This window comes from Saimiri boliviensis, chromosome X (genome assembly GCF_048565385.1).
Source record: "Saimiri boliviensis isolate mSaiBol1 chromosome X, mSaiBol1.pri, whole genome shotgun sequence".
Lineage (NCBI taxonomy): Eukaryota > Metazoa > Chordata > Mammalia > Primates > Cebidae > Saimiri > Saimiri boliviensis.
Genome location: NC_133470.1, coordinates 130,892,091 through 130,914,800, shown reverse-complemented (window position 1 = coordinate 130,914,800; position 22,710 = coordinate 130,892,091). Strand labels below are relative to the sequence as shown.

At 43.2% G+C, this 22,710-nt stretch overlaps 1 protein-coding gene across 6 annotated transcripts in view; it reads left to right on the top strand.

The window, feature by feature from the left end:
• The window catches only part of GPRASP1 (G protein-coupled receptor associated sorting protein 1), a 42,133-nt gene extending 19,822 nt beyond the window's left edge, over positions 1–22,311 (top strand). For 2 of the 6 annotated variants that reach the window (XM_039463960.2, XM_039463964.2), the window contains exons 3-5: positions 16,687–16,754; positions 17,086–17,163; positions 17,444–22,311. In XM_039463960.2, the coding sequence (XP_039319894.2) occupies positions 17,773–21,957 (4,185 nt within the window). In that variant the 5' untranslated portion in view covers positions 16,687–16,754; positions 17,086–17,163; positions 17,444–17,772 and the 3' untranslated portion in view covers positions 21,958–22,311. Of the gene's footprint in view, positions 1–13,855; positions 14,070–14,970; positions 15,494–15,532; positions 16,036–16,686; positions 16,755–17,085; positions 17,164–17,443 lie in introns of those variants that run through there. The other 4 variants (XM_074392046.1, XM_003944284.3, XM_074392047.1 and 1 more) reach the window with 4 other exon arrangements.
• The last annotated feature ends 399 nt before the right edge of the window (positions 22,312–22,710 follow it).

Genomic DNA, 22,710 nt, shown 5'->3' with positions numbered 1-22,710 from the left:
GATTTCCAGCTTCATCCATTTCCCTGCAAAGGACATGAACTCATCCTTTTTTATGGCTGCATAGTATTCCATGGTGTATATAAGCCACATTTTTTTAATCCAATCTATCACTGATGGGCATTTGGTTTGGTTCCAAGTCTGCTATTGTGACTAGTGCTGCAATAAACATATGTGTGCATGTGTCTTTATAGTAGAATTATTTATAATCCTTTGAGTATATACCCAGTAATGGAATTGCTGGATTAAATGGTATTTCTGTTTCTAGATCCTTGAGGAATCGCCACACTGTCTTCCACAGTGCTTGAACTAATTTACACTCCCGCCAACAGTGTAAAAGTGTTCCCGTTTCTCCACATCCTCTCCAGCATCAGTTGTTTCCTGACTTTTTAATGATCACCATTCTAACCGGTGTGAGATGGTATCTCACAGTGGTTTTGATTTGCATGTCTCTAATAAGTTGTGCGGTTTTGGGTGAGTTTCTTATTCCTGAGTTCTAATTTGATATTACTGTGGTCTGAGAGACAGTTATGATTTCCATTCTTTTGCATTTGCTGAGGAGTGTTTTACTTCCAATTATGTGGTCAATTTTACATAAGTGCAATGTAAGGCTGAGAAGAAGATGTGTTCTGTTGATTTTGGGTGGAGAGTTCTGTAGATGTCTATTAGATCTGCTTGGTCCAGAGCTGAGTTCAGGTCCTGAATATTCTTGTTAATTTTCTGTCTCATTGATCTGTCTAATATTGACAATGGGGTGTTAAAATCTCCCACTCTTATTGTCTGGGAGTATAAGTTTCTAAGAACTTGCTTTGTGAATCTGGGCACTCCTGTATTGGGTGCATGTATATTTAGGATAGTTAGCACTTCTTGTTGCATTGATCCCTTTACCGTTATGTAATACCCTTCTTTGTCTTTTTTGATCTTTGTTGGTTTAAAGTCTCTTTTATCAGAGACTAGGATTGCAACCTCTGCCTTTTTTTTTTTTTTTTTGCTTTCCATTTTCTTGGTAAATGTTTCTCCATCCCTTTATTCTGAACCTATGTGTGTCTTTCCATGTGAAATGGGTCTCCTGAATACAGCACACTGATGGGTCTTGACCCTTTATCAAATTTGCCAGTCTGTGTCTTTTAATTGGGGCATTTAGCACATTTATGTTTAAGGTTAATATTGTTATGTATGAATTTGATCCTGTCATTATGATGCTGACTAGTTATTTCACCCTTTAGTTGATACAGTTTCTTTGTAGTGTCTATGCGCTTCACAATTTTGTGTGTTTTTGCAGTGGCTGGTACCAATTCTTCCTTTCCAGCCACTGCCAAAACATACTAAATTGTTTTTGCAGTGGTTCCTTCAGGAGCTCTTGTAAGGCAAGCCTGGTTGTGATAAAAATCTCAGCATCTGCTTGTCTGTAAAGGATTTTATATCTCCTTTACTTAAGAAGCTTAGTTTGCCTGGGTATGAAATTCTGGGTTGAAAATTCTTTTCTTTAAGAAAGTTGAATATTTGCCCCCACTCTCTTCTGGCTTGTAGGGTTTCTGCAGAGAGATCTGCTGTTTGTCTGATGGGTTTCCCTTTGTGGGTAACCTGACCTTTCTTTCTAGCCGCCCTTAATATTTTTTCCTTCATTTCAACCTTGGTAAATCTGATAATCATGTGCCTTGGGGTTGCTCTTCTCGAGAAGTATCTTTGTGGTGTTCTCTGTATTTCCTGAATTTGCATGTTGACCTGTCTTGCTAGGATGGGGAAGTTTTCACGCATAATATGCTGAAGTGTGTTTTCCAACTTGGTTCCATTCTCCCTGTCACTTTCAGGTAAACTAATCAAACATAGGTTTGGTCTTTTCACATAGTCCTGTATTTCTTGGAGGCTTTGTTCGTTTTTCATTCTTTTTTCTCTAAACTTGTCCTCACACTTTATTTCATTAAGCTGATCTTCAATCTCTGATATCCTTTCTTCTGCTTGATCAATTGGGCTATTAATACTTGTGTATGCCTCACAAAGTTTTTGTGTGGTGTTTTTCAGCTCTATCAGGTCATTTATGTTCTTCTCTAAACTGGTGATTCTAGTTAGCAATTCCTTTAACCTTTTTTGAAGATTCTTAGCTTACTTGCATTGGGTTAGAACATGCTCCTTTAACTCAGAGGAGTTTGTTATTACCCACCTTCTAAAGACTACTTCTCTCAATTTGTCAAACTCATTCTCCATCCAGTTTTGTTCTCTTGCTGGCAAGGAGTTGTGATCCTTTGGAGGAGAAAAGGTCTTCTGTTTTTTGGAACTTTCAGCCTTTTTTCACTTGTTTTTCCTCATCTTTATGGATTTATCTACCTTTGGACTTTGATGGTGACTTTTGGATGGGGCTTCTGTATGGATGTCCTTTTTGTTGATATTGATGCTATTCCTTTCTGTTAGTTTTCCTTCTAACAGTCAGGCCCCCCTGCTACAGGTCTGCTGTAGGTCTACTTGAGACTCTCTTTTCCTGGATATCACCAGCAGAGGCTGCAGAACAGCAAAGGCTACTGTCTCTTTCTACCTCTGGAAGCTTTGTCAGAGGGGCACCCACCAGATGCCAGCTGGAGCTCTCCTGTATGAGGTGTCTGTCAACCCCTGCTGAGAGGTGTCTCACAGTCAGGAGGTACGGGGGTCAGGGATTCACTTGAGGAGGCAGTCTGTACCTTAGCAGAGCTGTCCCTTAGCAGAGTGCTGTGCTGGGAGATCTGCTACTCTCTTCAGAGCCAGCAGGTAGAAACATTTAAGTCTGCTGAAGCTTCACCCACAGCTGCCCCTTGCCCGAAGTGCTGTGTCCCAGGGAGATGGGAATTTTATTTATAAGCTCCTGACTGGGGCTGCTGCCTTTTTTTCAGAGGTGCCCTGCCCAGAGAGAAGGAATCCTCTTTAGAAAGTCCGTCTTTTAATTGGAGTATTCAGACAATTCTTATTTAAAGTGATTATTGACATATTGGGATAAATATTTAACACTTTTGTAAGTATTTTATGTTTGTTGCCATCTGCATAGTGTTGTGTTTTGTATTCCACTTTTTTTCTGCCTTCTCTGGTTTTAATTGAACATTTAAAAAATTATTCCATTTACTCTCTTCTCTTAGAACTTTAATTATACAAGCTGAGCATCTTTATTTTGAAAATTCGAAATCTAAAATGCTCCAAACTCTGAAACTTTTTGATCACCAATGGGACGTTAAAAGAAAGTACTCATTGGATTTCAGATTTCATATTTTTTGGATTAGGGATGCAGAACTAATATAATAAGTATAATGCAAATATTCCAAAATCAAAAAAAAAAAAAGCTGGAATCTGAAAGTCTGCTGGTCCCAAGTATTTCAGAGAAGGGATACTCCACCTGTATTGCATTTTACAATTTTCTTAGTGATTGCTGTAGGGTTTGTCATATACATTAGCAAATATCCTAAATCCAGTTTTACATAACACTATACTGCTTCATGGGTAGTTCACATACCTCATGACGAGGTGTTACCAATTCTTCTCTCTCATCGTTTCTAACATTGTTGTCATTATTTCAAATATCCATAAGCTGTAATCACTGAATACATTGTTTCTATTGTTATTTTGAACAAATTATTTTCTTTTAGCTCTGTTAGAAATAAGAAAAATATGGTTGACCCTTGAACAACACAGGTTTGTACTGTACAGGCCCACTTATATGCAAATTCTCTTCTGCCTCTGCCACACCAAGACAGCAAGTGCAGCCCCTCTTCCCCCTTCTTGACCTACTCAATGTGTAGGTGACGAGCATGAAGAACTTCATGATGATCCACCTCTACTTAGAGAATAGTAAAATACTTCCTCTTCCTTATGATTTTCTTAATACCATTTTCTTTTCTCTAGCTTATTTTATTGTAAGAATATAATATATAATACATACAAGATACAAATATGTGTTAATCAACTATTTACCAGTAAGGTTTCTGATCACCAATAGGCTATTAGTTGTCAAGTTTTGGGGAAGTCAAAAATTATATATGGATTTTTGACTGTGAAGTGGTGTCATCACCCCTAAGCCCTGTGTTGTACAAGAGTCAACTGTAAAATATTTTAAAATTTCATTTATCCCTTCTTGAACAGTCTTTTTTTTCCTATGTAGATCTGACTTTCTTACCTATATAATTTTCCTTCTCTCTGCAGAACTACTTTTAACATTTCTGGCAAGACAGGTCTACTAGCAATAAATTCTCTTAATTTTTTAAAGCACTTCTAGGAGACTGCCAGGAAACAAATCCAGCAAGCTTATTGTTTTATTTATGAAAACAAATCCTCATTTGAAAGTCCCAAATCAAATAGTCTTTAAACACAAAGAATCACAACCAGAGTTTAAAATTTTTTACATAGAACTAATTGAAGAAATTAATCATAGAAGTTAATTATCATATTTTCGGATAAAGTGGATGGCTCTTAAAAGTGACTTTGAGTTGGGTAGAATTATTGCTGAGAAAGCTTTATGCTCTCTCTACAAATGTGGCATGTGAGCTGGATGTTTCTGGGCATGATAGTCACTCAGAATGGATGGCTCACAGATGGATGTTCTCAAAGAGCCCCACCAGGTAGGCCTCTCACACTTTCTGCAGTGCTATCACTGCTGAGCTTTGGAAGTGCAAGTTGATCTTGAAGTTCTCTGTCATCTTATGCACCAGATCCTTGAATGGCAGCTTGTGGATCAGCATCTCAGTTGACTTCTGGTAGCAGCAAATCTTACGCAGGGCCACTATGCCAAGCTGGTAGCCATAGGGCTTATTCATGCTTCTGGTGCCAGGGAACTCTTGCTGGCTACCTTGGTGGCCAGATGTCTACATGACAGTTTACCACCAGTGGATTTGTTGTCCACAATCACCACAACCTATTGCAAATGTAATTCAACATTTGTGTAGTCTGCTTGATGTGGGCCATTTCAGATTAACCAAAGAAAAATACAGATTTGGCCTCAATTTTTGTCTGAGAAAGTCTTTATTTTTTCTATACTTTTGAAGGATTATTTTGTTGGATACAATATTTCAGATTATTATTTTTTTACTATAACATTTTAGATATTTCACTCCACTCTCTTCCTGACAGCATGATTTCTGAAGATAAGTTCAATTTAATTCTTAGCCTTATTCTTCCATAAGAAAGGCATTTTTTTTTCTTTTGGCTTCTTGGAAGATTTTGTCTTTGTCTTTCATTTTCTGTAGTTTGAGTATAATATGCCTATGTGTAGATCTTTTTTTGGTTAAATTCTGCTTAGTGTTCCCTGAGCTTCTTGGATTTGTGGTTTGGCATCTGCTATGGATTGAATGCCTCCTCTTTCTGCGGCCATACTACCCTGAATGCATTCAATCTCATCTGAATGTCTCCTCCAAAATTCATGTTGAAATTTTATTGCAAATATAAAACTGTTGGGATTTGGGACCTTTAGGAGGTAATTAGGTTGTGAGGCCTTCACCATCATGAGTGGATTAATGCCATTATGGAGGGAATGGGTTAGTTATTGCAGAAGTTAGCCCCCCTTTTTCTTTTTCTCAAATGCTGAGTTGCCCTTCCATACTGTTACGATGCAGCAAGAAGACCTTCACCAGATTCAACCTTTTGAATTTAGACTTCTCAGCCTCCAGAACCATGAAACAAATAAATTCGTTTTCTTTACAGATTACCCAGTCAGTGATAGTCTGTTATAGCAGCAGTAAACAGAACAAGACAGCATCTGTCATTCAATTTACAAAAGTTTCAGCCATTATTACTTCAAACTGTTGTTTCTTTCTTTCTTCCCCTTCTGGTATCACCATTATCTCTGTGTTACAACTTTTGTAATTATCCCATAATTCTTTGATATTCTTTTCCGTGTTTTTCCTTCCTTTCTATTCTTGTCAATTTGAGGGCTTTCTACTGATATACTTTCAAGCTCATCGATTCTTTCCTTGACTGTCCAATCCACTGATGAAAGAATTTTTTAGAGATATTCTTCATTCCAGTTACAGTGCTTTAAATTTCTAGCATTTCCTTTTGAGTATTTCATAGAATTTTCTTTTGTTTTTTGTCTTTTATTTTAGGTTTAAGGATACATATACAGGTTTATTATATAGGTAAGCCTGCACCACAGGGGTTTGGTATACAGATAATTTTGTCACCCAAGTACTAAGCAAAATACAGAATCTTCTTCATTCTTATGGCTGCATAGTATTCCCTGGTATATATTTACCACGTTTTCTTTATCCAGTGTACCACTGATGAGTGTTTAGATTGACTACATGTCTTTCCTTATTGTGAATAGTGCTGCAATGAATAAATGCATGCATGTGTCTTTATGGTAGAACAATTTATATTCCTTTAGGTATATACTCAATAATGAGATTGTTGGGTCAAATGGTCATTCTGTTTTTAGTTCTTTGAAGAATCACCACACTGCTTTCCACAATGGCTGAACTGATTTACCCTCCCACCAGCAGTGTATAAGTGTTCCCTTTTCTCTGAAACCTTGCCAGCATTTGTTATATTTTGGATTTTTAAATAATAGCCATTTTGACTGGTGTGAGATGGTATCTCATTTTGGTTTTGATTTGCATTTCTCCAATGATTCATGATGTTCAGCATTTTTTCATGTGTTTGTTGGCCACATGTATGTCTTAGTGTCTATTCGTGTCCTATGCCCACTTTTTAATGGGGTTGTTTGTTTTTTGTTTGTAAATTTGTTTAAGTTCCTTTGTCATGAAATCTTTGCCCGTTTCTGTGGACAGAATGGTATTTCCTAGGTTATCTTCCAGGATTAGTTTTGGGTCTTACATTTAAGTCTTTAATCAATCTTGACTTGATTTTTGTATATGATATAAGGAATGGATTCAGTTTCAGTCTTCTGCATATGGCTAGCCAGTTACCCTAGCACCATTTATTGAATAGGAAATCCTTTTCCCATTGCATGTTTTTGTCAGTTCTTTCAAAGATCAGATAATTATAGGTGTGTGGAGTTATTTCTGGGCTCTCTATTCTGTTTCATTGGTCTATCTGTTTTTGTACCAGTACCATCCTGTTTTGCTTATTATAGCCCTGTAGGGTAGTTTGAAGTTGGGTAACATGATACCTCCAGCCTTATTCTTTTTTCTTAGAATTGCCTTTGCTATTCAAGCTCTTTTTTGGTTCCATATGAATTTTAAAATAGTTTTTGCCTAGTTTTGTGAAGAATCTCAATGATAGTTAAATAGTAATAGCACTGAATCTGTAAATTGCTTTGGGCTTTATGGCCATTTTATCAATATTGATTCTGTCTATGAGCATGGAGTATTTTACCATTTGTTTGTATCATCTCTGATTTCTTGGAGTAGTGTTTTATAATTCTCATTGTAAAGATCTTTCACCTCCCTGGTTAGCTGTATTCCTAGGTATTTTATTCTTTTTGTGGCCATTGTGAATGGGATTATGTTCCTGGTTTGGCTCTCAGCTTGGATATTGTTGGTACACAGGAATGCTACTGATTTTTCTATGATTTTGTATCCTGAAACTTTGCTAAAGTTGTTTATCAGCTCAAGGAGCTTTTGGTCAGAGACAATAGGGTTTTCTAAATATAGAATTATGTTGTTTGCAAACAGGGGTAGTTTGACTTCCTCTTGTCCTATTTGTATGCCTTTCATTTCTTTTTCTTGTCTGATTGCTTTGCCCAGAATTTCCAGTACTATATTGAATAAGAGTGTTGAAAGAGGGCATCCTTGCTTTGTGCCATTTTCAAGGGGAATACTTTTAGCTTTTGCCCATTCACTGTGATGTTAGCTGTGGGTTTGTCATAGCCGGCTCTTACCATTTTGCCATATGGTCCTTCAATGCCTAGTTTTTTGAAGTTGTCTAACATGAAGAGGTGTTGAATTTTATCAAAAGACTTTTCTGCATCTATTGGTAAAATCATGTAGTTTTTGTCTTTAATTTTGTTTATGTGATGAATCACATTTATTGATTAGCATATGTTGAACCAACCTTGCATCCCAGGAATAAAGCCTACTTGATTATTGTGGATTAGGTTTTTTACGTGTTGATGTTTGCTAGTATTTTACTGAGGATTTTTGCAGCTGTGTTCATCAAGGATATTGACCTGAAAATTTCTCTTTTTTGTCATGTGTCTGCCACATTTTTGTATCAGGATGATGCTGGTCTCAAAGGATGACTTGGGGAGGAGTCCCTCCTCCTCAATTGTTTTGCAATAGTTTCAGTAGGAATGGTACCAGCTCTTCTTTGTACATCTGATAGAATTTGGCTGTGAATCAATCTGGTCCTGGGCTTTTGTTTATTGTAGGCTATTTATTACTGATTCAGTTTTGGAGTTCATTATTGGTCTGTTCAGAGATTCAGTTTCCTCCTGGTTCAGTCCTGAAAAAATGTATGTGTTCAAGAATTTATCCATTTCCTCTGAATTTTCTAGCTTTTGTGCATAGGGGTGTTCATAATAGTCTCTGATGGTTATTTGTATTTCTGTGGGGTTAATGGTAATATCTCCTTTGTCATTTCTAATTGTTTAGATTATCTGTCTTTTCTTCTTTATTGGTCTAACTAGCAGTCTCTCTGTCTTACTGATTTTTTGAAAGCAGCAACTACTGGATTCACTGATTATTTTTTATGGTTTTTCATGTCTCAGTCTGTTTCAGTTCACCTCTGATTTTGGCTTTTTCTGGTCTTCTGCTAGCTTTGTGCTTCGTTTGCTCTTACTTCTCTATTTCTTCTAGTTGTGATGTTGGGTTGTTAATTTGAGATTTTTCTAAGATTTTGATGTGGGTGTTTTGTGCTATAAATTTCCCTCTTAACACTGCCTTAGCCACGTCTCACAGATTCTGGTTTGTTGTATCATTGTTCTCATTAGTTTCAAGGAACTTCTTTACCCAGAAGTCATTATTTATTCAAAATTCATTCAGGAGCAGGTTGTTTAATTTCCATGTAAATGAATGGTTTTGAGCAATTTTCTTTGCATTGAATACTATTTTAATTATGCTGTGGTCTGTAAGTGTGGTTGATACGATTTCAGGTTTTTTGAATTTGCTAAGGATTGTTTTATGTTCAATTGTGTGGTCAATTTTAGAGCATGTGGCATGTGGCAATGAGAAGAATGTATATTCTGCTGTTTTTGGATGGAGAGTTCTGCAGATATCTGTTAGATCCATTTGATCAAATGCTAAGTTCAGGTCCTGAATACCTTTGCTAATTTTCTGCCTTGATGATCTATCTGATACTGTCAGTGTGGTGTTGAAGTCTCCCACTATTATTGTGTAGGAATCTAAGTCTCTTTGTAGGTCTCTAAGAACTGTTTTAATGAATCTTGGTGCTCCTGTGTTGAGTGCTTTTATTTAGAATAGTTAGGTTTTCATGTTGAATTGAATCTTTTATCATTATGGATTCAATAAAAGACCTTCTTTGTCTTTTATATTTTTGTTGGTTTAATGTCTATTTTGTCTGAAATTAATTGTAACCTCTGCTTTTTTCTGTTTTCCATTTGCTTGGTAGATTTTTCTCTTTTCCTTATTTTGAGCTTATGGGTGTCATTACATGTAAGATGGGTCTTTTGAAGTCAGCATACCATTGGGTCTTGCTTCTTCATCCATCTTGCCACTCTGTGCCTTTTATTTATTTATTTATTTATTTATTTATTTATTTATTTAAGACGGAGTTTCACTCTTGCTACCCAGGCTGGAGTGCAATGGCACAATCTCGGCTCACTGCAACCTCCGCCTTCTGGATTCAAGCAATTCTCCTGCCTCAGCCTCCCGAGTAGCTGGGACTACAGGCGTGCACCACCATGCCCAACTAATTTTTGTATTTTTAGTAGAGACGGGGTTTCATGATGTTGACCAGGATGGTCTCAATCTCTTGACCTCATGATCCACTCACCTCAGCCTCCCAAAGTGCTGGGATTATAGGCGTCAGCCACCGTGTCTGGCCCTGTGCCTTTTAATTGAGGGCATTTAGCCTGTTTACATTCAAGTTTAATATTGATGTGTATGGATTTGATCCTGTCATGACATCATGATGTTAGCTGGTTATTATGCAGACTTGTTTATGTGGTTGCTTTATAGTGTCACTGGTCTGTGTACTTAAATGTGTTTTTGCAGTGGCTGGTAAAAGCCTTTCCTTTTCATTCTTAGCGCTTCCTTCAGGAGCTCTCATAAGGCAGGTCTGGTGGTAATGAATTACCTCAGCATTTATTTGTCTGAAAACGATCTTATTTTTCCTTTACTTATTAAGCTTAATTTGGCCAGATATAAAATTCTGGGTTGGAATTTCTTTTCTTTAAGAATGTTGAATATAGTACCCAATCTCTTCTGGTTTGAAGGGTTTCTATCAAAAGGCCCACTCTTAGCCTGATGGGGTTCCCTTTTTAGGTGACCGGCTCTTCTCTCTAGCTGCCTTTAACATATTTTCTTACATTTTGATCTTGGAGAATCTGATGATTGTGTGTCTTGGGGATGATCTTCTTGTGTAGAATCTTGCAGAGGTTCTCTGAATTTCCTGAATTCGAATATTGGCCTCTCTAGCAAGTTTGGGGAAGTCTTCATGGATGATTTCCTGAAATACGTTTTACAAGTTGTTTGCTTTCTCCCTATCTTTTTCAGGGATGCCAATGAGTCATAAATTTGGCTCTTTACATAATCTTATATTTCTTGTAGTTTTGTGTTTTCCTTTCAATTCTTTTGTCTTTATTTTCGTTTGACTGTCTTATTTTAGAGGGCCAGTCTTCAGGCTCTGAGATTCTTTCCTCACCTTGTTCTATTCCGTTATTAATACTTGTGATTGGATTGCATTATAATACTTGTGATTGGAAATTCTTGTAGTGTGTTTTTCAGCTCTTATCAGGTCGGTTTTGTTCTTTTTTATACTAATTTGACTCTAAGCATCTGTATATCCTTTCCTGTGATGCTTAGCTTCCTTGAATTGGGTTTCAATGAGATCCTAAATCTTGGTGTTCTTCACTTCTGTTCATATTCTGAATTCTATTTATGTTTTTTTTAGCTCTCTCATCTCAGTTAAGAACTTTTGCTGGAGAACTAGTGTGGGCAGTCATTTGGAGGAAAGCAGACGCTTTGGCCTTTTGAGTTGCCAGAGTTCTTACATTATTTTTTTCTCATCTGTGTGTGCAGGTGTTCCTTTAACTATGTAAATTGAGTACAGTCAGTAGACTTCTTTTCTTGATGTTTTCAGAGGGCTGTGGCTTCATGCAATGACTTTATTTGTAACTGAATTCTTATCTTTGGTTTCACAGGGGAGTATGTTCAAAAAGTATTTTTGGTGTTGAAGTTTTGGGATGTGATCTAGAATGTGGCACTTAAGCATAATGGTCAGTAGGTAGGCTCTTGCTTAGTCATGTGGCTTCTCTGTATTTCTGTATGTTTGCAACCGTGTCCCTCTCAATGCTCTGAAAATATTGGCTCCTCTTCCACTTGAGTGCTGGCTGCAGATCTCAACTCGGCATTCCCAGGATGTACACTATGGCTCTGGGGTGATCTCAGGCTTTACATTCCCTCCCCAGTTTGGAGACAGAAGAGGGAGGGACCTTAGCTATGGTTGTGTCCTAGAGTCTTTCACTTGTCTCCTGGGATGCTACCCCAGAGACATGTAGAGCTGTGATCAGTCAATGTGATTGGCCCAGGATTGGGGGGCTGCACTATGGGCCCAACCTGGAGGGGCCCTGAAGTGATGAGCAAGAGGGGTGGGTAGGACCTGTGGGAGACAGACTGGCCTCCTCTCTTTAAAGCAACTGCAGCTTGCTGGAGCTGTGGATAAAGCACTCAGGATCTTTACTCCTTCCCCAGTTTGAGGGCAGAAAGAGCAGTTCCACTGCAGAGGCAGTGGCAGAGGGGCTTTCAGTTACCCCTAGGAGATTTACCTCCAAGAAACACAGAGCTGCTGCTACTGGGAGTGTTCAGCCAGGGGCTAGATCAGCTGCACTGCTGTCGTGAGGTAGGGGCTCTGCTTGTTGGGGAACCGGGTGTCCAGGGCTCACAGGGAGGAGAGACTGGGCTCCTCCCCACGTGGTGACTGTGGTATGCTATAAGCTTGTGTGAAGCCCTCAAGCCCTTTGTTTCTTCCCTTGACTGAGGGTAGCAGGGGCAGAACTGCACTGTGGCAGAAGCAGAGGGGCTGTTGGTTGCCTCCAGGAACTTCTTCCAAGGGAAACTCAGAGCCACTACCAGCGGGTATGCTCAGCAGTGGGTGGGACAGCTGTTTTGCAGTTGTGAGCCTGGGACTCTGCCTGGTAAAGAATGGGGGATGAGAACTCCCAGGGAAGAGGGACTGGACTCCTTTCCATATGGTGGCTGCAGTGTACTGGAATTGCCAACACAACAACTAGGCCCTTTGTTCCTTCCCCAGCCCGAGGGTAGTTAGGGTGATACCACTGCAGCTGCAGTGGTGGAAGGGTTGTGAATTGACTCTGGGATTTCCTACTTGGAGAAATGCTGAGCCACCTCTAATTGAAGTGTTTAGGTGGATGCAGGGTAGTTCTGCTGGAGTTCCAGGTCGGGAGGCCTTGCCCAGTGAGAAGAAGTGAGGACTAATACCTGCATGGCGAACAATATGGCCACTTTTCCATGGGGTGACTGCACTGTGCTGAAGGTCTGCACCAGTCCCCAGTTACCATGGACTCTTCAGAGCTAACTGCATCTGTATCAGACTTAATGCTTATTATTTGACTCTGATATTTAGATTTCAGGGGTAAGTCAGGTTTACACAGGTGCTAGTATAAGCACTGAGGAGTACAAAGATGACTGTTGCAATTTATTGAACTGGAATTAATTATAGGAGGAAAGAAATAGGGCTTAGCACTCAGAATATCTTATTTCAATCTTTTATTTGTTCAAAGACTTTAAAGATAATCTATTTGATACATATACAGAAAAAGCTAACACATGAAAAGCTTAAATTAGGGCCTTTATCACTTCAATACATGTTAACCAATACAAGACCGTGTTTTCTAAGAGAACTGACAACAAATTGTCCAACACACATTTTAAAGTCTCACACAGCAAAATTTGTTACCTTTTGGTAGGAACATTCCACTGTCGGTAAATATCTTGGAAAAAAGATTCTAGCACTCCAGAATTACGAGAGAAGCTTGTACTAGTGTAATTTTGGACATACTTATAAAACAGTGAAGGGGATTGGTGGCTGTATTGGTGAGATGAGCCCTAAAATATTTCTCAGAGATGGAAGAGCAGGTAAAGAAAGGCAAGGGGAATAGCTTTCATCAGGATGGTGAGTGTATTCTCTTCCTACTGCTGCTATTGTTACCAACAAACATAATGGGTGGATTCAGCTGCCTGACCTCCACCCCCTGACCACAAGCAAGGATTTATTAAGGGGATTTATTACTTGTAACAAAGTAATGAGAACACCAGGGATAGTTCCCAAAACAGGGTCTCCCTGAGATGGGAGCTGGGTCAGGTTTTCATGAGCATATAGTATTGAGGCGTGATGGCACTGGATCAGACAATGAGGTGATACTGGGAGGCATGATTTGACTGGACCCTGTCATGCAGTGTCCACTTCTTAATTCAGTACTGTTCCTCATTCCAAACACTTAACATTCTCCCTCCGATTGCACGCTTGGATCATCTGGGAATGCTGATCAGGTAACATGATCTGAAGATTCCTGGCAAGGGAAAGACAGGGCACAACTTTGTTACTTAAAAGTTAAACCAGATAGGTCTGGTGCTGCTACCTTGTAATCAATTGCCACACATAGAATGGCTTAAAATAATACAAATGTATTATTATCGTACAGTCCTGGAGGTTGGAAATCTGCAAAGGTTTCACCACACTAAAATAAAGATGTTGCCAGAGCAGCTATCCCTCTGGGATTTCTAGGTAAGAATCTGTTTGTCTTTTCCAGGTTCTGGAGACAGCCTGTATTTCTTGGATCTTGGCTTCCTTCCATCTTCGAAGCCAAGAATGGCCAGTGTAGACTTTCTCATGCTGCTTCAATCTGACATTGAGTCCCTGCCTCCTTCTTCCACATCTACAGTACCCTTGCAATTACACTGGCCAAGTTACTGCAGCATACTCTTAAATTCCGCTAATTAGAAATCTTAATGCTCCTTTGCCAGGTAATATAAAATGGTACATGTTCTGGAGAACAGGGCATGGACATCTTTAGGGGACCGTCACCTGCCAGACACAATGAAGGTAGTTTTCAAATGGACAGCAGTAACCACAGCAACTTGGTGTTTAACCGCATGGCTCTGTCTGTCCCATGCAGGAAGCAGGGAAAAGAGGGGCTCAAGAGTAAAGGATGGATGTAGGGGTGAAAGGAGAGGCTTCAAAAGGAGCCACGGTGAGGGGAGGGGAGGTCATTCTCAGGATCCTCTCCTGACAATGACTGCTGAAGTAGCAGGTAGTTATGACAGGTGGCTGAGATCCAAGCTGGTTCGAATACCAGCCACATTTCTCCACTCCCAAATGTCATGGCAAGAGAAGACCTGACAGGGGACCGACGAGGAGCCAGGATCTTCCCTACCTGGTACCATCAAGCAGGGAGCACTGTTATGACCTCCTGTGCGTCCTGACAGGGAAAGGCTCTCTTTTGGGGGTAACTGTGGGGATGGCATAATGCCAACGTGAGCCAGCATTTGAAATGAGAAAAAAAAAAAGTGGTGTCGCATAAAGAAATGGGTCTGGTGCAGACCAGTGGTTGGTTTCCTAGGGTTAGAGGTCTAGCTCTACCTTCTTTTACGGAAGGAGCAGTGGCGAGGGCTTGATGGGAGCCCCTTGCCCTGCAGTCCACTTAAGAGCAGGTGTACCTCGATCCCCCGCCTGGCTCTATCAAGCAGGGAAAGAAACGCTCAGGACCACCCTAGAGTCCCGGGCCTACATGGCCTGAAATCGCCTCTCCCCTCCCAGACTGCAGTGCTGACACCCGATCTCCCATTAGCATACAGGAAGTGGGGTGAGGAGACTGGGGAGAGGGAGGGGGCAGACACCCAGCAGTCCTTGTCGGGGGAGGGTTGGGAGGGGGTGCAGGCACAGCAAGGGGCGGCTTGGTATCCATCCGCTGCTCCCTCCAGTGCGGCTCTTCCCGACCTCCCCATCCTGTCCCCCGCCCTGGTCCCCAGCCGCCCGCTGGTCCCACATATTGTATTAGCGCGAGAAATATGGTGGTGGTCGCCACGTCAGGGTCCGCGAGGGCCTCCTGACGCAGCCTGGTGCCAACACGCACGTCCAGGCTGGAGCTCGTCGTGGCCCCGCCCACCTCTGGGTCGGAACTACGGTGGGCCGGGGAGGGGGCGTTCAGCCTTTCGCGCCGTATCCCTCCGCCCCCCTCTCCCGACACCCTTGCGGCGAGCGGTTCTTGCCGCATCCTGCGCAGCCCCTGCCTACTTTGCTGCAGAGGCGTGGGGGGCGGGACGCCTCTTTGCCATTCGGAACGCGGGGAAAGCGGTGGGCATCCAAGTGAGGAGCTGCCAGAGGAGAGCTGAGGCGAGGAGGGGGAGGCCGACGACCTGGGCCCTGGGCCTCTGCAGGCAAGTTGGGGGTGCGTGAGTAGGGGGACCAGCGTGCGGGGGGTGGTCTGCCAGGGTGTCCCGGCTGGCAGCCTGCTGCGCAGACCCTGGCAGCCTGGCAACAAGGAGACGATCCGGTCGGAGCCAGGCGCTGGAGAGAGGTGCGCAATGCCGGAGACCCCTGGCGATGAGGAGGCGGTGGCTGGTGCGGGCCAGGCCGGGCTGGGCCAAGGGCTGAGGGGCTGACTCGGGAAGCACCGTGAGATCCTCTGGAGGAGAACCGCGCTGACCGCTTCCCAGCCAGCTTTGCAGGCGCCCGCGCCCCGCCCTCGACGGTGTCTGTGCCCAGAGAGGGCTGGGGGTAGGCTCCTGCAGGAGAAATGGCGGAGCGGGAGCCCTTATGGGGTTCGCCCAGGGAGGCCATTCGGGGGCATCCCAGCTCTGCGCCCAGCCCGCGGGAGGTGGGCCACGTTCCCTACTCCGGACCCTGATTCCGGAAAGGGGCCTGTGGGGCCCCTGTCCTGGGTGCCGTCCCACAGGCTCCAGGTTGATGTCAAAGTCTTCTGTCTGCGCGGTAAGTCTTGCGCATTCTGACAGGCCACACTGAGCCTCTGTAGAGGAGAGGCTTGAGATAAAGCAGGACGAGGAATACAGCCTGGAATCCCAGAGTTGTGTGGGGATGGGGGGTTGGGTGCCAAACATTTAACGGGGACCAGAATCGGGGTGGGGGACTGCGACCAGAGCAGGTCAGGCATCCAGGCGCACCTCCTAATCTTTCCTTCTCTAAAGGTCTTCCAGGCGCTTCTCCCGCCTTCCATCCCCACCTGCCTCCTCCACCGTCCTAATCTGGGGGCATGAAAGGGTGGGCTTTGCAGGTGGGGGTGATGAGGGAGACATATTGACAAGTACCAATTCACAACCTGTTTTCTAGAATATGCGGCGCCCTTCCCCCATTTTATGCTGCGCAGAGCCCAGGGGATGTGGCGCACCTAGTGGTGAATCCTCAGAATTGGAGAAGGGAATAATGGCAAGAGTATGACGTCAAGAGAAGGAGTTGTTATCTCTGGAACCTTGAAGTAGGGCCTAAATGAAACGAGAATATGCCACCAGCAAAACCCTGAATGTTGAAAGACAGATACTAATAATATGGGGACTCTTATCCTTGGTGTTGGTCTGCCACCCCTCATTTCCTGACTGTCTTACCTTTTCATCTGTTTGTCCATAGGCCTGCTTCAAGGCTGGTCAGTTCTGCAAGAAAGGCAAGAGAGAGGAGTCTGGCTCACACCTCTGGAGGTTGGTGAGGAGGGGGAGGGAGCGATGCAGGGGACAGCTGGAGAGAGAGAGTAAGGCAGGTGGCTTTGAGCCCAGTGGGTGTAGACCTACTTCTGCTCTGCTGGGTTTGCACCGTGCCAGCATCTTTTTTATTTGTTGCAGGAGACAGGAGATAGATGTAGGTTGGGTTGTGACTCAGAAAAGACCTGAGAGCTGGGACCAGGAGACAGGAAACAATAGACACATTGAACCCTTGAATGGGAAGAGAGAGATTTGTCACAGAGGCCAGAGTACCTGCCTATCTACCAAGTACTCAGACCCCATTCTCTCCTGTATGTTTACTTGTCTGTAGGACCCCCTTCTGTCAGCTGTGGGGCTTGACACCACTTGCACAAGAAAAGGAGGGGGAAACTGCACCACATCGGTGAAGGTTGGTATGAAAGCGGGTATACTTTTGGGTTGGGTAGTGGAGACCAGCATGCGTTTGGGAGTGATTAGGATCCAATCTACGGGCTTCTCAGCCCCTCCCATTGCCAACACACGTTCCCACCATTGCTGGACCTGTTTTATAGCAGGTAGCCAGCCAGAGAGACTTTCTCAAAGCCCAGCTGTCCCACCTAGCATTCAACATCAGTCTCACTGTGTACGTCTCTGCATGGGGCGACACAACTGGAAGAGACTCAAAGCCCCATTTCATTCTCTCTCTCTAGATCCACCTCCAGTGGCTGCTCTGCTGGTGGTGGAGTTGCCGCTGACAACCACCCTCAACAGGTCTGCACCCATCCAGGAAATATCTGTCTTCCTCAAGCTTGGTTCTACACTCTATCTGTGTTACTGAGTTATTGACTGAGACTTTGTTTTGGAGGGTGGCTGATTGATTGACTACTGGTCTGGATATTGACTCCAACTCTTGTTTCCAAGCTCATATCTTCTATCACTTAAAGATCAGAGTGTGTAGAAACAAACCTGTGACAGGTCTGTGGTTGAGGTTTAGACTGGGGGTGGAGTATATTACTGGACTTTCTTTGTAACTTGTACCATGACTGGAGCAGAGGTTGTACCTAGTGCCCAGGCCAAGCCTGAAAAGAAGCCTGGGGAAGAGGTTATGCCTGGGGCTGAGGGAGAGAATGAAGTCCCTCTGGTGGTCAGACCCAAGGTTAGGACCCAGGCCCAGATAATGCCTGGGACAAAGACAAAGAATAAGTCCAAGATTATGCCGGGAGGAAGCACCAAAGTTGAGACAAGTGCAGTGGGTGGGGCACGTCCTAAGAGTAAGGCCAAGGCAATACCTGCTTCACAATTTAAGGATGAAGCCCAGATGTGGGCTCAGACCGAGTTTGGTGCTGAAAGAATGTCTAAGACAGAGAGAAACTCCCAGACTAATGTTATAGCCTCTCCACTTGTTGGTACTGATTCTGTGTTGGTTGCTAAAACGAAGTACATGTGTGAGGATAGAGAACTGGTTAATACAGACACTGAGAGCTTTCCTGGAAGAAAGGCTCATTACCAAGCAGGATTCCAGCCTTCTTTCAGGTCAGAGGAGGAGACCAATATGGGGTCCTGGTGCTGTCCTAGGTCTACATCCAAACAAGAAGCCTCTCCTAATTCTGATTTCCAATGGGCAGAAAAATCTTCTGTGAGTTCCTTGCTCTGGAGTGGAGATGAGGTCGCTGAAAGATGTCATCCTAGGAACAGGGTAAAAGACAGTACCAGATCCAGGCACATGGCTAATCAAGAGGCTAATACCATGTCTAGGTCCCAAACTAACCAGGAGCTCTATATTGCATCTAGTTCTGGTTCTGAGGATGAGTCTGTTACAACATCCTGGTTCTGGGCCAGAGACAAAACCAATACCTGGTCTGGGCCCAGGGAAGATCCCAATAGCAGGTCCAGGTTTAGGGCCAAGAAAGAAGTCTATGTTGAACCCAGTTCTGGGTCTGAGCGTGAAGACCATATGGAGTCTTGGTTCTGGGCTGGAGAGGAGGCCAAATTCAGGTCCAAAACCAGAGCTGGGAAGGAGGCCAATACCAGGGCCAGGCATAGGGCCAAGCGAGAAGCTTGCATTGATTTCATGCCTGGGTCTATAGATGTGATTAAAAAAGAGTCCTGGTTCTGGCCTGAAGAAAATGCTAATACCTTTTCAAGGCCCATGATCAAGAAAGAGGCCAGGTCCAGAGCAATGGCAAAGAAAGAAGCCAAAACCAAGGCCCGAGCCAGGGCCAAGCAAGAAGTTAGGTCAGAGGAGGAAGCCCTCATTGGGACCTGGTTCTGGGCTACAGACGAGTCCAGTGTGGCAGATGAAGCCAGCACTGAGTTCAGTCCACAAGTGGAGGATGAGTCCATAATTGGGAGTTGGTTCTGGACTGAAGAAGGGGTCAGTATGGGGACTGGGGCCAGCAAATCCAAACCAAGGACTGAGGGGGAGCCTATTGGTGATTCCTTATTTGGGGCTGGGGAAAAGACCAGTATGAAAACTGGGGCTGAGGCCACGTCTGAATCTTTACTAGCAGCTGATGATGAACAGGTCATTATTGGTTCCTGGTTCTGGGCTGGTGAAGAAGTCAATCAAGAGGCTGAGGAAGAGACCATTTTTGGGTCTTGGTTCTGGGTCATTGATGAGGCCAGTGTGGAATCTGGTATTGGGGTCAGCTGTGAGTCCAGGCCAAGGTCTGAGGAAGAAGAGGTCATTGGTTCCTGGTTTTGGTCTGGAGAACATGCTGATATAGAGGCTGGGATTGGAGAAGAGGCCAGACCAGGAGCTGAAGAAGAGACAATATTTGGGTCCTGGTTTTGGGCTGAAAACCAGACCTATAGGGATTGTGGGGCTGAAGCTAGCTGTGACACCATGCAAGGGGCTGAGGAGGAGGAGCCCATTATTGGGTCCTGGTTTTGGACCAGAGTAGAAGCTTGTGTGGAGGATGATGTCAACAGCAAGTCTAGCCTGGAGGACAAGGAAGAGGCCATTATATCATCATGTTTGGGGGCCAAAGAAGAGGTCAGTATGAAGCATGGGACTGGTGTCAGATGTGGGTTTATGGCAGGGGCTGAGGAGACTAGTAATAGATCTTGCTTCTGGGCAGGAAAAGAACCTTGTATGTATCCTGCCAATGGAGGAAGTTGGAAGTCTAGGCCAGAGGAGGAAGAGGACACTGTCAATTCATGGTTCTGGTCCAGAAAATACACAGAGCCAGAGGCCATTACAGGGCCCTGGTTATGGGCTGCAGAAGAGAGTAATATAGATGGGACTGGAGAAGAGGCCAAGCTACTGACAGAAGAGGAGACCATGATCAATTCCTGGTTCTGGAAAGATGAAGCCATTTCAGAGGCTACTCACAGAGAAGAGTCCAGGCCAGAAGCTGAGGAAAATGACATTATTGGTTCTTGGTTCTGGGCTGGAGAAGAGGACAGACTAGAGCCAGCTGCTGAGACTAGAGAAGACAGGCGAGCAGCTGAGAAAGAAGGTATTGGTGGGTCCTGGTTTGGGGCCAGGGAAGAGATCATTAGAAGAGAGGCTGGGTCTTGCAGCAAATCCAGTACTAAAGCTGAAGAGGAAGAAGTCGTTATTGGGTCCTGGTTCTGGGAAGAAAAGGCCAGTCTAGAGGCAGTGGCAGGAGCTGGCTTTGAGTCAAAGCCTGGGACTGAGGAGGAAGAAATCACTGTTGGGTCCTGGTTCTGGCCTGAAGGAGAAGCCAGTATAGAGGCTGGGTCTCAGGCCGTAGAGGAGATGGAGTCAGAGACTGAAGAGGAAACCATTTTTGGGTCCTGGTTCTGGGCTGGAAAAGTAGTCAGTGCGGAAGCAGGGATATGCTGTGTATCCAAACCAGAGGATGATGAAGAGATGATTGTTGAGTCCTGGTTCTGGTCTGGAGACAAGGCCATTGAGGAAACAGGAACTGTGGCCACCTGTGAGTCAAAGCCAGAAAATGAGGAAGGGGTCATTGTTGGGTCTTGGTTTGAGGCTGAAGATGAGGTGGATAACCGGAGTGACAATGGAACCAACTGTGAGTCCAGGACACTAGATGATGAAGATGAGGCCATAGTGGGGTCCTGGTTCTGGGCAGGAGATGAGGCCCATTTTGAGTCAAATCCTAGCCCCGTGTTCAGGGCCGTTTGCACATCCACGTGTTCAGTTGAACAGGAGCCTGATCCTTCACGCAGGCCCCAGAGCTGGGAGGAGGTCACTGTTAAGTTCAAGCCTGGTCCATGGGGTAGGGTCGGTTTCCCATCTATAAGCCCCTTTAGATTTCCAAAAGAGGCAGCATCTTTATTCTGTGAAATGTTTGGGGGCAAACCTAGGAACACGGTACTTAGCCCAGAAGGGGAAGATCAGGAATCTTTGCTTCAACCTGATCAGCCTGACCCTGAGTTCCCATTTCAGTATGATCCTTCCTACCGGTCAGTCCAGGAAATTCGAGAGCATCTTAGGGCCAAGGAGAGTGCAGAGCCTGAGAATTGGTCCTGCAGCTGCATACAATGTGAGCTGAAAATTGGTTCTGAGGAGTTTGAAGAACTCCTTTTATTAATGGATAGAAATCGGGATCCTTTTATTCATGAAATATCTAAAATTGCAATGGGTATGAGAAGTGCTTCTCAATTTACCCGAGATTTCATTCGGGATTCTGGTGTTGTCTCACTTATTGAAGCCTTGCTCAATTATCCATCCTCCCGAGTTAGAACAAGGTTTTTGGAAAATATGATTCGCATGGCCCCAACTTATCCAAATCTAAACATGATTCAGACATACGTATGTAAAGTGTGTGAGGAAACCCTTACTTGTAGTTTGGATTCCCCGGAACAGCTGTCTGGAATAAGGATGATTAGACATCTCACTACTACTACTGACTATCACACACTGGTTGCCAATTATATGTCTGGGTTTCTCTCTTTATTAGCTACAGGTAATACCAAAACAAGGTTTCATGTTTTGAAAATGCTACTGAATTTGTCTGAAAATCTTGTCATGACAAAAGAACTACTCAGTGATGAAGCAGTGTCAGAATTTATGGGCCTTTTTCACAGGGACGAGACAAATGACAATATTCAAATTGTTCTTGCAATATTTGAGAATATTGGCAACAATATCAAAAAAGAAACAATGTTCTGTGATGATGATTTCGATCTTGAGCCGCTTATTTCTGCATTCCACAAAGTTGAGAAATTTGCTAAGGAACTGCAAGGCAAAACAGATGGTCAAAATGACCCTAAAGGGGACCAAGAAAATTAGTAATGGTTAATCACTGGCCTCAGATTGTCTTTATGTTCCTGGGTTATGATCCTTGATTAATGCTTTGGTTTTGACAGTTGGTTCTGTGTTGCAGTGTATATGTTTAATGCTGACACTAACTTTGTCCAACTTTGTCTGTAAGCTGGAGTATTTTTCTGATGCCAAATGAATATTAGAGCTGAAAACATATTTGTTTATATTTGCCTTGTCCAAATTGTGATGTTCAGTATTTGAGCTTATAGTGAACTGAGCATTCATAAATAAGCAACCCTTCTGATTACTGTTCTACTGTATATCTATCTATTTGAGTGTTGTTTGTGTTTCAATAAAGTTCTGTGTTAAAGTTGGCAGAAATCACCCTTCTTGAACTTAAAATACAGACCCAATGATAACACATGAGCACACATAATTAATATATGAATAATTGTTTGTTTCAAAAGCTTTGTCTCAGCTTTAAACACAAAAATTACCATGGACTGCAATGTAGTGCATATTTCAGAGAAAAAGAAGCTACTTCAGTTGCTTCAGAGAAGACTCTGAAGTTTGGGAAATAGGTGTTGTAAAAAAAAATAAGAAGCATGGAGCTGGGAAAAATTTTCCTATGGGCGTGAGGTATCCAGTTTGCCTACAGTGAGTGAGGAATATATTGAGTAACATAGAGGATAATGTAAGTTTCAAAGAGCTGAGAATTTGCATTTTACAGATCAAAGTACAACTGCTGCTCCCATACTACCCAAAGGGTAAAAGAATAAG